At 50.9% G+C, this 23,578-nt stretch overlaps 1 protein-coding gene across 1 annotated transcript in view; it reads left to right on the top strand.

Moving 5' to 3' along the window:
- The window catches only part of TEP1 (telomerase associated protein 1), a 42,813-nt gene extending 19,529 nt beyond the window's left edge, over positions 1-23,284 (top strand). The window contains exons 4-6 of the mRNA XM_040656818.2: positions 10,629-10,751; positions 16,779-16,844; positions 23,132-23,284. Coding sequence (XP_040512752.1) covers positions 10,629-10,751; positions 16,779-16,844; positions 23,132-23,284 — 342 coding nt within the window. The remainder of the gene's footprint in view (positions 1-10,628; positions 10,752-16,778; positions 16,845-23,131) is intronic.
- Positions 23,285-23,578: the final 294 nt, after the last annotated feature.

Below are 23,578 nucleotides of genomic sequence, written 5' to 3'. Positions count from 1 at the left end.
CCCATAGATACCCCATTGAGCCCCATAGAGCGCCATAGACACCAAATTGAGCCCCATATCACCCCATAGACACCCCATTGAGCCCCATAGAGCCCCATAGACACCCCATTGAGCCCCATAGACACCCCATTGAGCCCCATAGAGCCCCATAGACACCCCATTCAGCCCCACAGCCGCCCCATAGAGCCCCATAGCCGCCCCATAGATACCCCATTCAGCCCCATAGAGCCCCATAGACACCCCATAAAGCCCCATAGACACCCTATTGAGCCCCATAGAGCCCCAGAGACACCCCATTCAGCCCCATAGAGCCCCATAGATGCCCCATAGATACCCCATTCAGCCCCATAGTGACCCATAGATACCCCATTGAGCCCCATATACACCCTATTGAGCCCCATAGAGCCCCATAGCGATCCATAGATACCCCATTGAGCCCCATAGAGCGCCATAGACACCAAATTGAGCCCCATAGAGCCCCATAGACACCCCATTGAGACCCATAGTGCCCCATAGAGCCCCATAGTGACCCATAGATACCCCATTGAGTCCCATAGAGCCCCATAGACACCCCATAGACACCTCATTGAGCCCCATAGCCGCCCCATTGAGCCCCATAGAGCCCACATTGAGTCCCATAGAGCCCCATAGACACCCCATTCAGCCCCACAGCCGCCCCATAGACACCCCATAGATACCACATTCAGCCCCATAGAGCCCCATAGACACCCCATAGACACCCCATTCATCCCCACAGCCGCCCCATAGATACCCCATTCAGCCCCATAGAGCCCCATAGCCGCCCCATAGATACCCCATTCAGCCCCATAGAGCCCCATAGCCGCCCCATAGATACCCCATTCAGCCCCATAGACACCCCATTCAGCCCCATAGAGCCCCATAGATGCCCCATTGAGCCCCATAGACACCCCATTGAGCCCCATAGAGCCCCATAGATACCACATTGAGCCCCATAGTGACCCCATAAAGCCCCATAGAGCCCCATAGTGACCCATAGATACCCCATTGAGTCCCATAGAGCAACATAGACACCCCATAAAGCCCCATAGACACCCTATTGAGCCCCATAGAGCCCCATAGACACCCCATTGAGCCCCATAGTGACCCATAGACACCCCATAGACACCCCATTGAGCCCCATAGTGCCCCATATCACCCCATAGACACCCCATTGAACCCCATAGACACCCCATTGAGCCCCATAGTGCCCCATAGCCACCCCATAGCCACCCTATATCACTCCATAGACACCCCATTGAGCCCCATAGAGCCCCATAGACACCCCATAGACACCCCATTGAGCCCCATAGTGCCCCATATCACCCCATAGACACCCCATTGAACCCCATAGACACCCCATTGAGCCCCATAGTGCCCCATAGCCACCCCATAGCCACCCTATATCACTCCATAGACACCCCATTGAGCCCCATAGAGCCCCATATCACCCCATAAAGACCCCATTGAGCCCCATAGAGCCCCATAGACACCCCATAGACACCCCATAGTGACACATAGACACCCCATAGACACCCCATTCAGCCCCATGGCCGCCCCATAGACACCCCATTCAGCCCCATAGAGCCCCATAGACACCTCATTCAGCCCCACAGCCGCCCCATAGATACCCCATTCAGCCCCATAGAGCCCCATAGCCGCCCCATAGATACCCCATTCAGCCTCATAGAGCCCCATAGATGCCCCATTGAGCCCCATAGTGACCCATAGACACCCCATAGACACCCCATTGAGCCCCATAGACACCCCATTGAGCCCCATAGTGACCCATAGACACCCCATAGACAGCCCATTGAGCCCCATAGTGCCCCGTATCACCCCATTGAGCCCCATAGACACCCCAGACACCCCATTGAGTCCCATAGAGCCCCATATCACCCCATAGACACCCAATTGAGCCCCACAGTGCCCCATATCACCCCATAGAGACCCCATTGAGCCCCAGAGTGCCCCATAGAGCCCCATATCACCCCATAGACACCCCATTGAGCCCCATAGTGACCCATAGACACCCCATAGACACCCCATTGAGCCCCATAGAGCCCCATAGACACCCCATTGAGCCCCATAGCCGCCCCATAGCCGCCCCATTGATACCCCATTCAGCCCCATAGACACCCCATAGACACCCCATTGAGCCCCATAGTGACCCATATCCTATCATTGTATCATTGTGTCGTTGTGTCATTGTGTCCTTCTATCACTGTGTTGTTGTGTCATTGTGTGGTTGTGTTGTTGTGTCATTGTGTGGTTGTGTCATTGTGTTGTTGTGTCATTGTGTGGTTGTGTCATTGTGTCCCCCCCTCCAGGCGCTGTCCCCTCCCCGCTCGGTGCTGTCCCCATACCCTATCAGTGTATCATAGTTGTGTCATTGTGTCCTTCTATCACTGTGTGGTTGTGTCATTGTGTGGTTGTGTTGTTGTGTCATTGTGTCATTGTGTCCCCCCCCCCCAGGCGCTGTCCCCTCCCCACTCGGTGCTGTCCCCATTGCCTATCATTGTATCATCGTGTCGTTGTGTCATTGTGTCCTTCTATCACTGTGTGGTTGTGTCATTGTGTCGTTGTGTGGTTGTGTCATTGTGTCATTGTGTGGTTGTGTCATTGTGTCCCCCCCCCCCCAGGCGCTGTCCCCCCCCCCTGTCGGTGCTGTCCCCATTGCCTATCATTGTATCATTGTGTCGTTGTGTCATTGTGTCCTTCTATCACTGTGTGGTTGTGTTGTTGTGTCATTGTGTGGTTGTGTCATTGTGTCATTGTGTCATTGCGTGGTTGTATCATTGTGTCCTTATATCATTGTCTCCTTATATCATTGTGTTGTTGTGTCATTGTATCCTTATATCATTTTGTCATTGTGTCGTTGTGTCCTCATATCATTGTGTCATTGTGTGGTTGTGTTGTTGTGTCATTGTGTCATTGTGTCCCCCCCCCCAGGCGCTGTCCCCTCCCCGCTCGGTGCTGTCCCCATACCCTATCATTGTATCATAGTTGTGTCACTGTGTCATTGTATCCTTCTAGCACTGTGTGGTTGTGTCATTGTGTTGTGGTTGTGTCGTTGTGTTGTTGTGTCATTGTATCCTTATATCATTGTGTCATTGTGTCGTTGTGTCCTTCTATCATTGTGTGGTTGTGTCATTGTGTCATTGTGTGGTTGTGTCATTGTGTCATTGTGTCATTGTATCGTTGTATCCTTATATCATTGTGTCATTGTGTCACTGTGTTGTTGTGTCATTGTGTCATTGTGTCCTTCTATCACTGTGTGGTTGTATTACTGTGTGGTTGTGTGGTTGTGTCATTGTGTGGTTGTGTTGTTGTGTCATTGTGTCATTGTGTCCCCCCCCCAGGCGCTGTCCCCCCCCCGCTCGGTGCTGTCCCCATTGCCTATCATTGTATCATTGTGTTGTTGTGTCCTTATATCGTTATGTCATTGTGTGGTTGTGTCACCGTGTGGTTGTGTCATTGTGTTGTTGTGTCATTGTGTTGTTGTGTCGTTGTGTCATTGTGTCATTGTGTCCCCCCCCCCAGGCGCTGTCCCCGCCCCCCTCCCACCTCTCCCCATTGCCCATCACTGTATCATAGTTGTGTCACTGTATCGTTGTGTCGTTGTGTCGTTGTATCACTGTGTGGTTGTGTTGTTGTGTCATTGTGTGGTTGTGTCATTGTGTCCCCCCCCCCAGGCGCTGTCCCCTCCCCGCTCGGTGCTGTCCCCATACCCTATCATTGTATCATAGTTGTGTCACTGTATCATTGTATCCTTCTATCATTGTGTGGTTGTGTCATTGTGTTGTGGTTGTGTCGTTGTGTTGTTGTGTCATTGTATCCTTATATCATTGTGTCATTGTGTCGTTGTGTCCTTCTATCATTGTGTGGTTGTGTCATTGTGTCATTGTGGCACTGTGTGGTTGTGTCATTGTGTCATTGTGTCATTGTATCGTTGTATCCTTATATCATTGTGTCATTGTGTCACTGTGTTGTTGTGTCATTGTGTCATTGTGTCCTTCCATCACTGTGTGGTTGTGTCACTGTGTGGTTGTGTCATTGTGTTGTTGTGTCGTTGTGTCATTGTGTCCCCCCCCCCAGGCGCTGTCCCCTCCGCGCTCGGTGCTGTCCCCATTGCCTATCATTGTATCATAGTTGTGTCACTGTATCATTGTGTCCTTCTATCACTGTGTGGTTGTGTCACTGTGTGGTTGTGTTGTTGTGTCATTGTGTGGTTGTGTCATTGTGTCATTGTGTCATTGTGTCCCCTCCCCCAGGCGCTGTCCCCTCCCCGCTCGGTGCTGTCCCCATTGCCTATCATTGTATCACTGTGTCGTTGTATCACTGTGTGGTTGTATCATTGTGTGGTTGTGTCGTTGTGTTGTTGTGTCATTGTGTGGTTGTGTCATTGTGTCCCCCCCCCAGGCGCTGTCCCCGCCCCTCTCGGTGCTGTCCCCATACCCTACCATTGTATCATTGTGTCGTTGTGTCATTGTGTCCTTCTATCACTGTGTGGTTGTGTTGTTGTGTCATTGTGTTGTTGTGTCATTGTATCCTTATATCATTATGTCATTGTGTCGTTTTGTCCTTATATCATTGTGTCATTGTGTCGTTGTGTCCTTCTATCATTGTGTGGTTGTGTCATTGTGTCATTGTGGCACTGTGTGGTTGTGTCATTGTGTCATTGTGTCATTGTATCGTTGTATCCTTATATCATTGTGTCATTGTGTCACTGTGTTGTTGTGTCATTGTGTCATTGTGTCATTGTATCGTTGTATCCTTATATCATTGTGTCATTGTGTCACTGTGTTGTTGTGTCATTGTGTCATTGTGTCATTGTATCGTTGTATCCTTATATCATTGTGTCATTGTGTCACTGTGTTGTTGTGTCATTGTGTCATTGTGTCCTTCTATCACTGTGTGGTTGTATTACTGTGTGGTTGTGTGGTTGTGTCATTGTGTGGTTGTGTTGTTGTGTCATTGTGTCATTGTGTCCCCCCCCCAGGCGCTGTCCCCTCCCCGCTCGGTGCTGTCCCCATTGCCTATCATTGTATCATAGTTGTGTCATTGTGTCCTTATACCACTGTGTGGTTGTGTCACTGTGTGGTTGTGTCATTGTGTTGTTGTGTCATTGTGTGGTTGTGTCATTGTGTGGTTGTGTCATTGTGTCCCCCCCTCCAGGCGCTGTCCCCTCCCCGCTCGGTGCTGTCCCCATACCCTATCATTGTATCATAGTTGTGTCACTGTATCATTGTATCCTTCTATCATTGTGTGGTTGTGTTGTTGTGTCGTTGTGTGGTTGTGTCATTGTGTCCCCTCCCCCAGGCGCTGTCCCCTCCCCGCTCGGTGCTGTCCCCATTGCCTATCATTGTATCATTGTGTTGTTGTGTCCTTATATCATTGTGTCATTGCGTCGTTGTATCACTGTGTGGTTGTATCATTGTGTGGTTGTGTTGTTGTGTCGTTGTGTCATTGTGTCATTGTGTCCCCCCCCCCAGGCGCTGTCCCCTCCCCGCTCGGTGCTGTCCCCATATCCTCTCATTGTATCACTGTGTCGTTGTATCACTGTGTGGTTGTGTGGTTGTGTCATTGTGTTGTTGTGTCGTTGTGTGGTTGTGTGGTTGTGTCATTGTGTCCCCCCCCCCAGGCGCTGTCCCCTCCCCGCTCGGTGCTGTCCCCATACCCTATCATTGTATCATAGTTGTGTCATTGTGTCCTTATACCACTGTGTGGTTGTGTCACTGTGTGGTTGTGTCATTGTGTGGTTGTGTCATTGTGTGGTTGTGTCATTGTGTGGTTGTGTCATTGTGTCCCCCCCCCCCCCAGGCGCTGTCCCCCCCCGTCGGTGCTGTCCCCATTGCCTATCATTGTATCATAGTTGTGTCACTGTATCATTGTATCCTTCTATCGTTGTGTTGTTGTGTGGTTGTGTCGTTGTGTGGTTGTGTCATTGTGTCCCCCCCCCCAGGCGCTGTCCCCTCCCCGCTCGGTGCTGTCCCCATACCCTATCATTGTATCATAGTTGTGTCATTGTGTCCTTATACCACTGTGTGGTTGTGTCACTGTGTGGTTGTGTCATTGTGTTGTTGTGTTGTTGTTTTGTTGTGTCATTGTGTCCCCCCCCCCAGGCGCTGTCCCCTCCCCGCTCGGTGCTGTCCCCATTGCCTATCATTGTATCACTGTGTGGTTGTGTCACTGCGTGGTTGTGTTGTTGTGTGGTTGTGTCATTGTGTTGTTGTGTCATTGTTTCATTGTGTCATTGTGTCCCCCCCCCCCCAGGCGCTGTCCCCGCCCCCCTCCCACCTCTCCCCATTGCCCATCATTGTATCATAGTTGTGTCACTGTATCATTGTATCCTTCTATCGTTGTGTTGTTGTGTTGTTGTGTCATTGTGTGGTTGTATCATTGTGTCCTTATATCATTGTCTCCTTATATCATTGTGTTGTTGTGTCATTGTATCCTTATATCATTTTGTCATCGTGTCGTTGTGTCCTTATATCATTGTGTGGTTGTGTTGTTGTGTTGTTGTGTCATTGTGTCATTGTGTCCCCCCCCCCAGGCGCTGTCCCCTCCCCGCTCAGTGCTGTCCCCGTATCCTCTCATTGTATCACTGTGTCGTTGTATCACTGTGTGGTTGTGTCACTGTGTGGTTGTGTCGTTGTGTTGTTGTGTCGTTGTGTTGTTGTGTCATTGTGTGGTTGTGTCATTGTGTCCCCCCCCCCCAGGCGCTGTCCCCCCCCCTGTCGGTGCTGTCCCCATTGCCTATCATTGTCTCATTGTGTTGTTGTGTCCTTATATCGTTATGTCATTGTGTGGTTGTGTCACCGTGTGGTTGTGTCATTGTGTTGTTGTGTCATTGTGTTGTTGTGTCGTTGTGTCATTGTGTCATTGTGTCCCCCCCCCCCAGGCGCTGTCCCCGCCCCCCTCCCACCTCTCCCCATTGCCCATCATTGTATCATAGTTGTGTCACTGTATCGTTGTGTCGTTGTGTCGTTGTATCACTGTGTGGTTGTGTTGTTGTGTCATTGTGTGGTTGTGTCATTGAGTCCCCCCACCCAGGCGCTGTCCCCTCCCCGCTCAGTGCTGTCCCCATTGCCTATCATTGTATCATTGTGTCCTTATACCTCTGTGCGGTTGTGTCATTGTGTGGTTGTGTCATTGTATTGTTGTGTCATTGTGTGGTTGTGTCATTGTGTCCCCCCCCCCAGGCGCTGTCCCCCCCCCTGTCGGTGCTGTCCCCATTGCCTATCATTGTATCATAGTTGTGTCACTGTATCATTGTATCCTTCTATCGTTGTGTTGTTGTGTTGTTGTGTCGTTGTGTGGTTGTGTCATTGTGTCCCCCCCCCCAGGCGCTGTCCCCTCCCCGCTCGGTGCTGTCCCCATTGCCTATCATTGTATCATAGTTGTGTCATTGTGTCCTTCTATCATTGTGTGGTTGTGTGGTTGTGTCGTTGTATCACTGTGTGGTTGTGTTGTTGTGTCATTGTGTGGTTGTGTCATTGTGTCCCCCCCCAGGCGCTGTCCCCCCCCCCTCCCACCTCTCCCCATTGCCCATCATTGTATCATAGTTGTGTCACTGTATCATTGTATCCTTCTATCATTGTGTGGTTGTGTTGTTGTGTCGTTGTGTGGTTGTGTCATTGTGTCCCCCTCCCCCCCAGGCACTGTCCCCTCCCCGCTCGGTGCTGTCCCCATATCCTATCATTGTATCATTGTGTCCTTATACCTCTGTGTGGTTGTGTTGTTGTGTCATTGTGTCATTGTGTGGTTGTATCATTGTGTCCTTATATCATTGTCTCCTTATATCATTGTGTTGTTGTGTCATTGTATCCTTATATCATTTTGTCATTGTGTCGTTGTGTCCTCATATCATTGTGTCATTGTGTCGTTGTGTTGTTGTGTCATTGTGTGGTTGTGTCATTGTGTCCCCCCCCCCAGGCGCTGTCCCCTCCCCTCTCGGTGCTGTCCCCATATCCTATCATTGTATCATCGTGTCGTTGTGTCATTGTGTCCTTCTATCACTGTGTGGTTGTGTCATTGTGTGGTTGTGTTGTTGTGTCATTGTGTCGTTGTGTCATTGTGTCCCCCCCCCCAGGCGCTGTCCCCTCCCCGCTCGGTGCTGTCCCCATTGCCTATCATTGTATCATTGTGTCCTTATACATCTGTGCGGTTGTGTCATTGTGTGGTTGTGTCATTGTGTTGTTGTGTCATTGTGTGGTTGTGTCATTGTGTCCCCCCCTCCAGGCGCTGTCCCCTCCCCGCTCGGTGCTGTCCCCATACCCTATCATTGTATCATAGTTGTGTCACTGTATCATTGTATCCTTCTATCATTGTGTGGTTGTGTTGTTGTGTCATTGTGTGGTTGTGTCATTGTGTCCCCTTCCCCAGGCGCTGTCCCCTCCCCGCTCGGTGCTGTCCCCATATCCTATCATTGTATCATTGTGTCCTTATACCTCTGTGTTGTTGTGTGGTTGTGTCATTGTGTGGTTGTGTTGTTGTGTCATTGTGTGGTTGTGTCATTGTGTCCCCCCCCCCCCCCCAGGCGCTGTCCCCTCCCCTCTCGGTGCTGTCCCCATTGCCTATCATTGTATCATTGTGTCCTTATACCTCTGTGTGGTTGTGTTGTTGTGTCATTGTGTCATTGTGTGGTTGTGTCATTGTGTCCCCCCCCCCAGGCGCTGTCCCCTCCCCGCTCGGTGCTGTCCCCATACCCTATCATTGTATCATAGTTGTGTCACTGTATCATTGTATCCTTCTATCATTGTGTGGTTGTGTCATTGTGTTGTGGTTGTGTCGTTGTGTTGTTGTGTCATTGTATCCTTATATCATTGTGTCATTGTGTCGTTGTGTCCTTCTATCATTGTGTGGTTGTGTCATTGTGTCATTGTGGCACTGTGTGGTTGTGTCATTGTGTCATTGTGTCATTGTATCGTTGTATCCTTATATCATTGTGTCATTGTGTCACTGTGTTGTTGTGTCATTGTGTCATTGTGTCCTTCTATCACTGTGTGGTTGTATCACTGTGTGGTTGTGTTGATGTGTCATTGTGTGGTTGTGTCATTGTGTCCCCCCCCCCAGGCGCTGTCCCCTCCCCGCTCGGTGCTGTCCCCATATCCTATCCTTGTATCATAGTTGTGTCATTGTGTCCTTATATCATTGTGTCCTTATATGATTGTGTAGTTGTATCACTGTGTGGTTGTGTTGTTGTGTCATTGTGTCATTGTGTCATTGTGTCCCCCCCCCCAGGCGCTGTCCCCCCCCCCTCCCACCTCTCCCCATTGCCCATCATTGTATCATAGTTGTGTCACTGTATCATTGTATCCTTCTATCATTGTGTGGTTGTGTTGTTGTGTCGTTGTGTGGTTGTGTCATTGTGTCCCCCCCCCCAGGCGCTGTCCCCTCCCCACTCGGTGCTGTCCCCATTGCCAATCATTGTATCATAGTTGTGTCACTGTATCATTGTATCCTTCTATCATTGTGTGGTTGTGTCACTGTGTGGTTGTGTTGTTGTGTCATTGTGTGGTTGTGTCATTGTGTCCTTATATCATTGTCTCCTTATATCATTGTGTTGTTGTGTCATTGTATCCTTATATCATTTTGTCATCGTGTCGTTGTGTCCTTATCTCATTGTGTGGTTGTGTTGTTGTGTCGTTGTGTTGTTGTGTCATTGTGTCCCCCCCCCCCCAGGCGCTGTCCCCCCCCCTGTCGGTGCTGTCCCCATTGCCTATCATTGTCTCATTGTGTTGTTGTGTCCTTATATCGTTATGTCATTGTGTGGTTGTGTCACCGTGTGGTTGTGTCATTGTGTTGTTGTGTCATTGTGTTGTTGTGTCGTTGTGTCATTGTGTCATTGTGTCCCCCCCCCCCAGGCGCTGTCCCCGCCCCCCTCCCACCTCTCCCCATTGCCCATCATTGTATCATAGTTGTGTCACTGTATCGTTGTGTCGTTGTGTCGTTGTATCACTGTGTGGTTGTGTTGTTGTGTCATTGTGTGGTTGTGTCATTGTGTCCCCCCCCCCAGGCGCTGTCCCCTCCCCGCTCGGTGCTGTCCCCATACCCTATCATTGTATCATAGTTGTGTCACTGTATCATTGTATCCTTCTATCATTGTGTGGTTGTGTCATTGTGTTGTGGTTGTGTCGTTGTGTTGTTGTGTCATTGTATCCTTATATCATCATGTCATTGTGTCGTTGTGTCCTTATATCATTGTGTCATTGTGTCGTTGTGTCCTTCTATCATTGTGTGGTTGTGTCGTTGTGTCATTGTGTCACTGTGTTGTTGTGTCATTGTGTCATTGTGTCATTGTATCGTTGTATCCTTATATCATTGTGTCATTGTGTCACTGTGTTGTTGTGTCATTGTGTCATTGTGTCCTTCTCTCACTGTGTGGTTGTATCACTGTGTGGTTGTGTTGTTGTGTCATTGTGTCATTGTGTCATTGTGTCCCCCCCCCCAGGCGCTGTCCCCTCCCCTCTCGGTGCTGTCCCCATTGCCCATCATTGTATCATTGTGTCCTTATACCATTGTGTGGTTGTGTCACTGTGTGGTTGTGTTGTTGTGTGGTTGTGTCGTTGTGTCATTGTGTCATTGTGTCCCCCCCCCCCCCGCAGGCGCTGTCCCCCCCCCTGTCGGTGCTGTCCCCATATCCGCGCTGCTTACGGGATTCCCTCACGCGGACCTTCGCCGCCTTCGACGCCCACCAGTTGGCCAAGTACCGCTCCCGCCTCCATAAGGTCCCGTTAATTGCCTCATTAATCACCCCATTAATTAATCACCCCATTCATTACCCCATTGAGCACCCCATGAAGCACCCCACACACCCCATAGAACCCATTGATGGCGCCATTGACCCCACTGACCCCATAGAACCCATTGATGGCCCCACTAATCAATCACCCCATTAATCACCCCATTAATCACCCCATTAATCAATCACCCCATTAATTACCCCATTGAGCACCCCATTAAGCACCCCACACACCCCATAGAACCCATTGATGGCCCCACTGACCCCATAGAACCCATGGATGGCCCCATTAATCAATCACCCCATTAATCACCCCATTAATCACCCCATTAAGCACCCCATTAAGCACCCCACACACCCCATAGAACCCATTGATGGCCCCATTGACCCCATAGAACCCATTGATGGCCCCATTGACCCCACTGACCCCATAGAAGCCATGGATGGCCCCATTAATCTATCACCCCATTAATCACCCCATTAATCACCCCATTAATCAATCATCCCATTAAGCACCCCATTAAGCACCCCACAGACCCCATAGAATCCATTGATGGCCCCACTGACCCCACTGACCCCATAGAACCCACTGATGGCCCCATTGACCCCATAGAACCCACTGATGGCCCCATTGACCCCACACACCCCGTGATGGTCCCGTTAATTGCCTCATTAATCACCCCATTAATCAATCACCCCATTCATTACCCCATTGAGCACCCCATGAAGCACCCCACACACCCCATAGAACCCATTGATGGCCCCACTGACCCCATAGAACCCATGGATGGCCCCATTAATCAATCACCCCATTAATCACCCCATTAATCACCCCATTAAGCACCCCATTAAGCACCCCACACACCCCATAGAACCCATTGATGGCCCCATTGACCCCATAGAACCCATTGATGGCCCCATTGACCCCACTGACCCCATAGAAGCCATGGATGGCCCCATTAATCTATCACCCCATTAATCACCCCATTAATCACCCCATTAATCAATCATCCCATTAATTACCCCATTGAGCACCCCATGAAGCACCCCACACACCCCATAGAACCCATTGATGGCCCCATTGACCCCATAGAACCCATTGATGGCCCCATTGACCCCACTGACCCCATAGAAGCCATGGATGGCCCCACTAATCAATCACCCCATTAATCACCCCATTAATCACCCCATTAATCACCCCATTAATCAATCACCCCATTAATCACCCCATTAATCACCCCACAGACCCCATAGAATCCATTGATGGCCCCACTGACCCCACTGACCCCATAGAAGCCATGGATGGCCCCACTAATCAATCACCCCATTAATCACCCCATTAATCACCCCATTAATCAATCACCCCATTAATCACCCCATTAATCACCCCACAGACCCCATAGAACCCACTGATGGCCCCATTAATCAATCACCCCATTAATCACCCCATTAATCACCTCATTAGTCAATCACCCCATTAATCACCCCATTAATCACCCCGTTAATCACCCATCACCCCATTAATCACCCCATTAAGCACCCCATTAATCAATCACCCCATTAATCAACCCACCGACCCCATTAATCACCCCATTAATCGCCCCATTAATCAATCACCCCATTAATCACCCCATTAATGACCCGACAGACCCCATAGAATCCATTGATGGCCCCACTGACCCCACTGACCCCATAGAACCCACTGATGGCCCCACTGACCCCACACACCCCGTGATGGTCCCGTTAATTGCCTCATTAATTACCCCATTCATTCGTCACCCCATTAATTACCCCATTAATCACCCCATGAATCACCCCACACACCCCATAGAACCCATTGATGGCCCCATTGACCCCATAGAACCCATTGATGGCCCCATTGACCCCACTGACCCCATAGAAGCCATGGATGGCCCCACTAATCAATCACCCCATTAATCACCCCATTAATTACCCCATTAATCAATCACCCCATTAATCACCCCATTAAGCACCCCACAGACCCCATAGAACCCATTGATGGCCCCATTAATCAATCACCCCATTAATCACCCCATTAATCACCCCATTAATCAATCACCCCATTCATTACCCCATTGAGCACCCCATGAAGCACCCCACACACCCCATAGAACCCACTGATGGCCCCATTGACCCCACTGACCCCATAGAAGCCATGGATGGCCCCATTAATCAATCACCCCATTAATCACCCCATTAATCACCCCATTAATCAATCACCCCATTAATCACCCCATTAATCACCCCATTAATCAATCACCCCATTAATCACCCCATTAAGCACCCCATTAATCACCCCACACACCCCATAGAACCCATTGATGGCCCCATTAATCAATCACCCCATTAATCACCCCATTAATCACCCCATTAGTCAATCACCCCATTAATCACCCCATTAATCACCTTGTTAATCACCCATCACCCCATTAATCACCCCATTAAGCACCCCATTAATCAATCACCCCATTAATCACCCCATTAATCACCCCATTAATCACCCCATTAATCACCCCATTAATCAATCACCCCATTAATTACCCCATTAAGCACCCCATGAATCACCCCACACACCCCATAGAACCCACTGATGGCCCCATTGACCCCACACACCCCGTGATGGTCCCGTTAATTGCCTCATTAATTACCCCATTCATTAGTCACCCCATTAATTACCCCATTAATCACCCCATGAATCACCCCACACACCCCATAGAACCCATTGATGGCCCCATTGACCCCATAGAACCCATTGATGGCCCCACTGACCCCATAGAACCCATGGATGGCCCCATTAATCAATCACCCCATTAATCACCCCATTAATCACCCCATTAAGCACCCCATGAAGCACCCCACACACCCCATATAACCCATTGATGGCCCCATTGACCCCACTGACCCCATAGAACCCATGGATGGCCCCATTAATCTATCACCCCATTAATCACCCCATTAATCACCCCATTAATCAATCACCCCATTAATCACCCCATTAAGCACCCCACAGACCCCATAGAAGCCATTGATGGCCCCATTAATCAATCACCCCATTAAGCACCCCATTAATCACCCCATTAGTCAATCACCCCATTAATCACCCCATTAATCACCCCATTAATCAATCACCCCATTAATTACCCATCACCCCATTAATCACCCCATTAAGCAGCCCATTAATCAATCACCCCATTAATCAATCACCCCATTATCACCACATTAATCACCCCATTAATGACCCGACAGACCCCATAGAACCCACTGATGGCCCCATTGACCCCACACACCCCGTGATGGTCCCGTTAATTGCCTCATTAATTACCCCATTCATTCATCACCCCATTAATTGCCCCATTAAGCACCCCACAGACCCCATGGAACCCATTAATCACCCCATTAATCACCCCATTAATCACCATTGGCCCCACTGACCCCATAGAACCCATTGATGGCCCCATTAATCAATCACCCCATTAATCACCCCATTAATTACCCCATTAATCAATCACCCCATTAATCACCCCATTAATCATCCATCACCCCATTAAGCACCCCATTAATCAGTCACCCCATTAATCACCCCATTAATCGCCCCACACACCCCATAGAACCCACTGATGGCCCCATTGGCGCCACAGACCCCATTAATGACCCCATTGACCCCAATAAGGCCCATAGAACCCATTGATGGCCCCATTGACCCCACTGACCCCATTAACCCCAATGCGCCCATTGCCCCCATTGACCCCATTGCCCCCACCGACCCCATTAACCCCTGTGACCCCATTGACCTCATTGCCCCCATTGCGCCCATTCACCCCATTGACCCCATAGCCCCCACTGACCCCTTTAACCCCTCTGACCCCACTGAGCCCACTGCCCCCATAGCCCCCATTGCCCCCTCACCCCCCACTGACCCCATTAACCCCAATGCCCCCATTGACCCCATTGACCCCACTGCCCCCACCGACCCCATTAACCCCTGTGACCCAATTGACCTCATTAACCCCATTGCCCCCATAGCCCCCACTGACCCCATTAACCCCAATGCCCCCATAGCCCCCATTGTCCCCATTGCCCCCAATGCCCCCATTGACCCCATAGCCCCCAATGACCCCATTAACCCCACTGACCCCATTAACCCCTCTGATCCAATAGGGCCCACTGACCCCATTAACCCCAATGACCCCATTGCCCCCACCGACCCCATTGCCCCCACCGACCCCATTAACCCCTCTGACCCCATTAACCCCAATGCCCCCATTAACCCCACTGCCCCCATTGCCCCCATTAACCCCTCTGACCCCATTAACCCCATTGACCCCATTAACCCCTGTGACCCCATTAACCCCTCTGACCCCATTAACCCCAATGCCCCCATTCACCCCATTGACCCCATTGTCGCCACTGACCCCATTAACCCCTCTGACCCCATTAACCCCAATGCCCCCCATTGCCCCCATTAACCCCTCTGACCCCATTAACCCCATTGACCCCATTAACCCCTGTGACCCCATTAACCCCTCTGACCCCATTAACCCCAATGCCCCCATTCACCCCATTGACCCCATTGTCGCCACTGACCCCATTAACCCCTCTGACCCCATTAACCCCACTGCCCCCATTGCCCCCATTGACCCCTCTGACCCCATTAACCCCATTGAGACCCCATTAACCCTCTCTGACCCCATAGCCCCCACTGACCCCAATGCCCCCAATGCCCCCACTGACCCCATTAACCCCATTGTCCCCATTGCCCCCATTAACCCCTCTGACCCCATTAACCCCATTGACCCCATTAACCCCTGTGACCCCATTAACCCCTCTGACCCCATTAACCCCAATGCCCCCATTGACCCCACTGCCCCCATTGCCCCCATTGACCCCTCTGATCCCATTAACCCCATTGACCCCATTAACTCCTCTGACCCCATTAACCCCAATGCCCCCATTCACCCCATTGACCCCATTGTCGCCACTGACCCCATTGACCCCACTGACCCCATTAACCCCTCTGACCCCATTAACCCCATTGACGCCATTAACCCCATTGACCCCATTAACCCCTCTGACCCCATTGACCCCAATGCCCCCATTGACCCCACTGACCCCATTGCCCCCATTAACCCCTCTGACCCCATTAACCCCATTGTCCCCATTAACCCCACTGCCCCCATTGCCCCCATTGACCCCTCTGACCCCGTTAACCCCATTGACCCCATTAACCCCATTGTCACCACTGACCCCATTGACCCCAATGCCCCCATTGACCCCATTGCCCCCATTGCCCCCATTAACCCCTCTGACCCCATTAACCCCAATGCCCCCCTGTGACCCCATTAAACCCTCTGACCCCATTAACCCCTCTGACCCCATTAACCCCATTGTCCCCATTAACCCCACTGCCCCCATTGCCCCCATTGACCCCTCTGACCCCGTTAACCCCATTGACCCCATTAACCCCTGTGACCCCATTAACCCCTCTGACCCCATTAACCCCAATGCCCCCATTGACCCCACTGCCCCCATTGCCCCCATTGACCCCTCTGACCCCATTAACCCCACTGCCCCCATTAACCCCACTGCCCCCACTGCCCCCACTGACCCCATTGACCCCTGTGACCCCATTAGTCCCTGTGACCCCATTGACCCCACTGACCCCATTTACCCCCATTGTCTCCCATTGCCCCCATTGCCCCCATATCCCCCACCGACCCCAATGCCCCCACTGCCACCATTAACCCCACTGCCCCCATTGCCCCCATTGACCCCTCTGACCCCATTAACCCCATTGACCCCATTAACCCCTGTGACCCCATTAACCCCTTTGACCCCATTCACCCCAATGGCCCCATTCACCCCATTGACCCCATTGTCGCCACTGACCCCATTGACCCCAATGCCCCCATTGACCCCACTGCCCCCATTGCCCCCATTGACCCCTCTGACCCCATTAACCCCATTGACCCCATTAATCCCTCTGACCCCATAGGGCCCACGCGGACATCGCTTCCGCCGCCGCCGCCCCACGGCCCCACAGCGCCGCATCACCCCACAGGTGACACCGGGGGACATATGGGGCACGGGGTGGGGGGGGTATGGGGTGGGGAGGTGACGCTTTTGGGGTCATTTTGGGGCCATTGTGGGACCTTTTGGGGTTCATTTGGGGCCATTTTGGGGTCATTTTGGGGCTGTTTGGGGCCATTTTGGGTCCATTTTGGGGCCATTTGGGGTCAATTTGGGGCCTTTCGGGGTCCATTTGGGGTCATTTTGGGGTCATTTTGTGGCCATTTGGGGTCGTTTTGTGTCCATTTGTGTCCATTTGGGGTCCATTTGGGGCCATTTGGGTCCATTTGGGGTCATTTGGGGGCCATTTGGGGTCCATTTTGGGGCCATTTTGTTTCCATTTGGGGCCATTTTAGGTCCTTTTTGTGTCCATTTGGGGCCACTTGGGGTCATTTTGGGGCCATTTGGATCCATTTGGGGTCCATTTTGGGGCCATTTTGGATCCATTTGGGGGCATTTGGGGGCATTTGGGGACCATTTGGGGCCATTTTGGGGGTCATTTGGGGTCATTTTGTGTCCATTTGGGGTCAATTTGGGGCCATTTGGGGTCAATTTGGGGCCATTTGGGGTCCATTTGTGTCCATTTGGGGTCATTTGGGGCCATTTAGGGTTCATTTTGGGGCCTTTTGGGGTCATTTTGGGGCCATTTGGGGTCATTTTGTGTCCATTTGGGTCCGTTTGGGGCCATTTTGGGTCCATTTGGGGCCATTTGGGGTTCATTTTGGGGTCGTTTTGTGTCCATTTGGGGTCATTTTGGGGTCATTTGAGACCATCTGGGGTCGTTTTGTGTCCATTTGTGTCCATTTGGGGCCCATTTGGGGTCATTTTGTGTCCATTTGGGGTCAATTTGGGGCCTTTTGGGGTTCATTTTGGGGTCGTTTTGTGTCCATTTGGGGCCATTTGGGGCCATTTTGGGGTCGTTTTGTGACCATTTGGGGTTCATTTGGGGCCATTTGGGGCCATTTTGGGTCCATTTTGGGCTATTTGGGGCCATTTGGGGATATGTGGGTTTATTTGGGGCCATTTGGGGTCCATTTGGGTCCATTTTGGGTCCACTTTGAGTCCATTTGTGTCCATTTGGGGCCATTTTGGGTCCATTTGGGCTCCATTTGTGTCCATTTGGGGTCCATTGGGGGTCATTGGGGTCCATTTGGGGTCACTGGGGTCCATTTTGGGATCCGTTTGGGGTCCATTTGGGTCCATTTTGGGTCCACTTTGAGTCCATTTGTGTCCATTTTGGGGTCCATTTGGGGCCATTTTGTGTCCATTTGGGGTCAATTTGGGGCCTTTTGGGGTTCATTTTGGGGTCGTTTTGTGTCCATTTGGGGCCATTTGGGGTCATTTTGGTGCCATTTGGGGTCATTTGGGGCCATTTGGGATCCATTTTGGGGCCATTTGGGGTCATTTGGGATCCATTTTGGGGTCATTTGGGGTTAATGTTGGGGCTGTTTGGGGCCATTTTGGGGTCATTGGGGCCATTTGGGGTCATTTGGTGCCATTTGGGTTCATTTGGGGTCATTTGGGGGCCATTTGGGGCCATTTTGGGTCCATTTTGGGCTATTTGGGGCCATTTGGGGCCATTTGGGGTCATTTTGTGTCCATTTGGGGTCAATTTGGGGCCTTTTGGGGTTGATTTTGGGGTCGTTTTGTTTCCATTTGGGGCCATTTTAGGTCCTTTTTGTGTCCATTTGGGGCCATTTGGGGTCATTTTGGGGCCATTTGGATCCATTTGGGGGCCATTTTGGGGCCATTTTGGGTCCATTTGGGGTCATTTTGGGGCCATTTGGGGTCGTTTTGGGCCATTTGGGGTCCATTTTGGGGTCATTTTGGGGCCATTTTGGGGCCATTTGGGGTCCATTTGGGGCCTTTTGGGGTCCATTTGGGGTCCATTTGGGGCCATTTGGGGTCCATTTGGGGTCATTTTGTGTCCATTTGGGGCCATTTTGGGGCCATTTGGGGCCATTTGGGTCCATTTGGGATCATTTTGGGGCCATTTTGGGTCCATTTGGGGCCATTTTGGGTCCATTTTGGGTCCTTTTGGGTTCATTTGGGGTCCATTTGTGTCCATTTGGGGTCCATTTGGGGTCATTGGGGTCCATTTCGGGGTCATTGGGGTCCATTTTGGGTCCATTTGGGTCAATTTGGGGTCTTCTGTCTCCATTTTGGGTCCATTTGGGTCCATTTGGGTCCATTTGGGGTCCATTTGGGGTCATTGGGGTCCATTTTGGGGTCATTTGGGGTCCATTTGGGGTTATTTTTGGTCCATTTGGGTCCTTTTTGGGTCATTTTGTGTCCATTTGGGGTCATTTTGTGTCCATTTTGGGGTCATTTTGGGTTCATTTGGGTCCATTTTGGCGCATTTTGGTGCCGTTTTCAACCATTTTGGCTCCATTTGTGTCCATTTGGGGTCCATTTGTGTCCATTTGGGGTCCATTTGGGTCCATTTGGGGTCCATTTTGGGGTCCGTTTGGGGCCATTTGGGTCCATTTTGGGTCCACTTTGAGTCCCTTTGTGTCCATTTGGGGCCATTTTGGGTCCATTTGGGCTCCATTTGTGTCCATTTGGGGTCCATTTGGGTCACTGGGGTCCATTTGGGGTCATTGGGGTCCATTTTGGGGTCCATTTGGGTCCATTTGGGTCCATTTGGGCTCCATTTGTGTCCATTTGGGGTCCATTGGGGGTCATTGGGGTCCATTTTGGGTCCATTTGGGGTCCATTTTGTGTCCATTTGGGTCCATTTGGGGTCATTTTGTGTCCATTTGTGTCCATTTTGGGTTATTTTGGGTCCATTTTGGGTCCATTTGGGTCCATTTGTGTCCATTTGGGGTCCATTTGGGGCCATTTTGGGTCCATTTGTGTCCATTTGGGGTCCATTTGGGGTCCATTTGGGGCCATTTTGGGTCCATTTTCGCCCATTTTGGTACCATTTTCAACCATTTTGGCTCCATTTTGGCTCCATTTGTGTCCATTTGGGGTCCATTGGGGGTCATTGGGGTCCATTTGGGGTCACTGGGGTCCATTTTGGGATCCGTTTGGGGCCATTTGGGTCCATTTTGGGTCCACTTTGAGTCCATTTGGGGCCATTTGGGGCCATTTTGGGTCCATTTGGGCTCCATTTGTGTCCATTTGGGGTCCATTGGGGGTCATTGGGGTCCATTTGGGGTCATTGGGGTCCATTTTGGGGTCCGTTTGGGGTCCATTTGGGTCCATTTTGGGTCCACTTTGAGTCCCTTTGTGTCCATTTGGGTCCATTTGGGGTCCATTTGGGGTCCATTTGTGTCCATTTGGGGTCCATTTGGGGTCACTGGGGTCCATTTTGGGTCCATTTGGGGCCATTTTGTGTCCATTTGGGTCCATTTGGGGTGATTTTGTGTCCATTTTGGGTCCATTTTGGGTCATTTTGGGTCAATTTTGGCCCATTTTGGTGCCGTTTTCAACCATTTGGGCTCCATTTTGGCTCCATTTGGGGCCATTTTGGGTCCATTTTGGCCCATTTTGGTGCCGTTTTTAACCATTGTGGCTCCATTTGTGTCCGTTTGGGGTCCATTTGGGGTCATTGGAGTCCATTTGGGGTCACTGGGGTCCATTTTGGGGTCCGTTTGGGGTGCATTTGGGGCCATTTTGGGTCCACTTTGAGTCCATTTGTGTCCATTTGGGGCCATTTTGGGTCCATTTGGGCTCCATTTGTGTCCATTTGGGGTCCATTTGGGGTCATTGGGGTCCATTTGGGGTCACTGGGGTCCATTTTGGGGTCCGTTTGGGGTCCACTTTGAGTCCCTTTGTGTCCATTTGGGTCCATTTTGGGTCCATTTGGGTCCATTTGGGCTCCATTTGTGTCCATTTGGGGTCCATTGGGGGTCATTGGGGTCCATTTTGGGTCCATTTGGGCTCCATTTGGGTCCATTTGGGGTCATTTTGGGTCCATTTGTGTCCATTTTGGGTTATTTTGGGTCCGTTTGTGTCCATTTGGGTCCATTTCTGTTCATTTTGGGTCCATTTGGGGCCATTTTGGGTCCATTTGTGTCCATTTGGGGTCCATTTGGGGTCCATTTGGGGCCATTTTGGGTCCATTTTCGCCCATTTTGGTACCATTTTCAACCATTTTGGCTCCATTTGTGTCCATTTGTGTCCATTTGGGGTCATTGGGGTCCATTTTGGGGTCCGTTTGGGGTCCATTTTGGGTTATTTTGGGTCCATTATGGGTCCGTTTGGGTCCATTTCTGTCCATTTTGGGTTCATTTGGGGCCATTTTGGCCCATTTTGGTGCCGTTTTCAACCATTTGGGCTCCATTTGGGCTCCATTTGTGTCCATTTGGGGTCCATTTGGGGTCATTGTGGTCCATTTTGGGGTCATTGGGGTCCATTTTGTGTCCATTTGGGTCCATTTGGGGTCATTTTGTGTCCATTTGTGTCCATTTGGGGTTATTTTGGCTCCATTTTGGGTCCATTTGGGTACATTTCTGTCCATTTGGGGTCCATTTGGGGCCATTTTGGGTCCATTTGTGTCCATTTGGGGTCCATTTGGGGTCCATTTGGGGCCATTTTGGGTCCATTTGGGTCCATTTTGGGTCATTTTGTGTCCATTTGGGGCCATTTTGGGTCCATTTGGGGTCATTTTGGTGCTGTTTTCAACCATTGTGGCTCCATTTGTGTCCATTTGGGGTCCATTTGGGTCCATTTTGGGTCATTTTGGGTCCATTTGGGGTCATTTTGTGTACATTTGAGGCCATTTTGGGTCCATTTTCGGTCATTTTGGGTCAATTTTGGCCCATTTTGGTGCCGTTTTCAACCATTTTGGCTCCATTTTGGCTCCATTTGTGTCCATTTTGGGTCCATTTGGGGTCATTGGGGACCATTTGGGGCCTTTTGGGGTCATTTTGTGTCCATTTTGGGTCATTTGGGGTCATTTGGGTCCATCTGGGGTCATTTTGGGTCAATTTTGGGTCAATTTTGGCCCATTTTGGTGCCGTTTTCAACCATTTTGGCTCCATTTTGGCTCCATTTGTGTCCATTTGGGGTCCATTTGTGTCCATTTGGGTCCATTTGGGGTCATTTTGTGTCCATTTGTGTCCATTTTGGGTTATTTTGGGTCCATTTTGGGTCCATTTGGGTCCATTTGTGTCCATTTGGGGTCCATTTGGGGCCATTTTGGGTCCATTTGTGTCCATTTGGGGTCCATTTGGGGTCCATTTGGGGCCATTTTGGGTCCATTTGGGTCCATTTTGGGTCATTTTGTGTCCATTTGGGGCCATTTTGGGTCCATTTGGGGTCATTTTGGTGCTGTTTTCAACCATTGTGGCTCCATTTGTGTCCATTTGGGGTCCATTTGGGTCCATTTTGGGTCATTTTGGGTCCATTTGGGGTCATTTTGTGTCCATTTGGGGTCATTTTGTGTACATTTGGGTCCATTTTGGGTCCATTTGGGTCATTTTGGGTCAATTTTGGCCCATTTTGGTGCCGTTTTCAACCATTTGGGCTCCATTTTGGCTCCATTTGTGTCCATTTGGGGTCCATTGGGGGTCATTGGGGTCCATTTGGGGTCATTGGGGTCCATTTTGGGGTCCGTTTGGGGTCCATTTGGGTCCATTTTGGGTCCACTTTGAGTCCCTTTGTGTCCATTTGGGGCATTTTGGGTCCGTTTGGGCTCCATTTGTGTCCATTTGGGGTCCATTTGGGGTCACTGGGGTCCATTTTGGGTCCATTTGGGGCCATTTTGTGTCCATTTGGGTCCATTTGGGGTGATTTTGTGTCCATTTTGGGTCCATTTTGGGTCATTTTGGGTCAATTTTGGCCCATTTTGGTGCCGTTTTCAACCATTTGGGCTCCATTTTGGCTCCATTTGTGTCCATTTTGGGTCCATTTGGGGTCATTGGGGTCCATTTGGGGCCTTTTGGGGTCATTTTGTGTCCATTTTGGGTCATTTGGGGTCATTTGGGTCCATTTGTGTCCATTTTGGGTTATTTTGGGTCCATTTGGGTCCATTTTGGCCCATTTTGGTGCCGTTTTCAACCATTTGGGCTCCATTTGTGTCCATTTGGGGTCCATTTGTGTCCATTTGCGTCCATTTGGGCCCATTTGGGGTCCATTTGGGGTCCATTTGGGGTCCATTTGGGGCCATTTTGTGTCCATTTTCGCCCATTTTGGTACCATTTTCAACCATTTTGGCTCCATTTGTGTCCATTTTGGGTCCATTTGTGTCCGTTTGGGGTCCATTTGGGGTCACTGGGGTCCATTTTGGGGTCCGTTTGGGGTCCATTTGGGGCCGTGTGACCCCCGCAGGGCTCTCTGCCCCCATCGCTGTTCTCACTGCGTTCCGTCGTTCGCCGTCTGCACATCCGGGAGCCGCGCCAATACGTGGATGCTCTGCTGGGCCGCAGGTGGGGGCAAAGGGGGGGCAAAATGGGGGGGGGGGGGGCTTTTGGGGGGCACTAAGGGGGGGTTTGGAGGGCACAAAGGGGGGGTTGGGGGCGTTTGGGGGGCAGGAAGGGGGGTTTGGGGGGGAGAAATGTGGGGTTTGGGGGGCAGAAATGGGGGGTTGGGGGGAGAAATGGGGATTTGGGGGCGTTGGGGGGCAGGAAGGGGGGTTTGGGGGGAGAAAGGGGGGTTTGGGGGCAGAAATGGGGGTTTGGGGGGCACAAAGGGGGGGTTGGGGGGCAGAAAGGGGGATTTGGGGGCAGAAAGGGGGGGTTGGGGGGCAGAAATGGGGGGTTGGGGGCGGTTGGGGGG

Source organism: Gallus gallus, assembly GCF_016699485.2.
Source record: "Gallus gallus isolate bGalGal1 chromosome 35 unlocalized genomic scaffold, bGalGal1.mat.broiler.GRCg7b 35_unloc4, whole genome shotgun sequence".
Lineage (NCBI taxonomy): Eukaryota > Metazoa > Chordata > Aves > Galliformes > Phasianidae > Gallus > Gallus gallus.
This window is presented reverse-complemented; position numbering and strand designations above follow the sequence as displayed.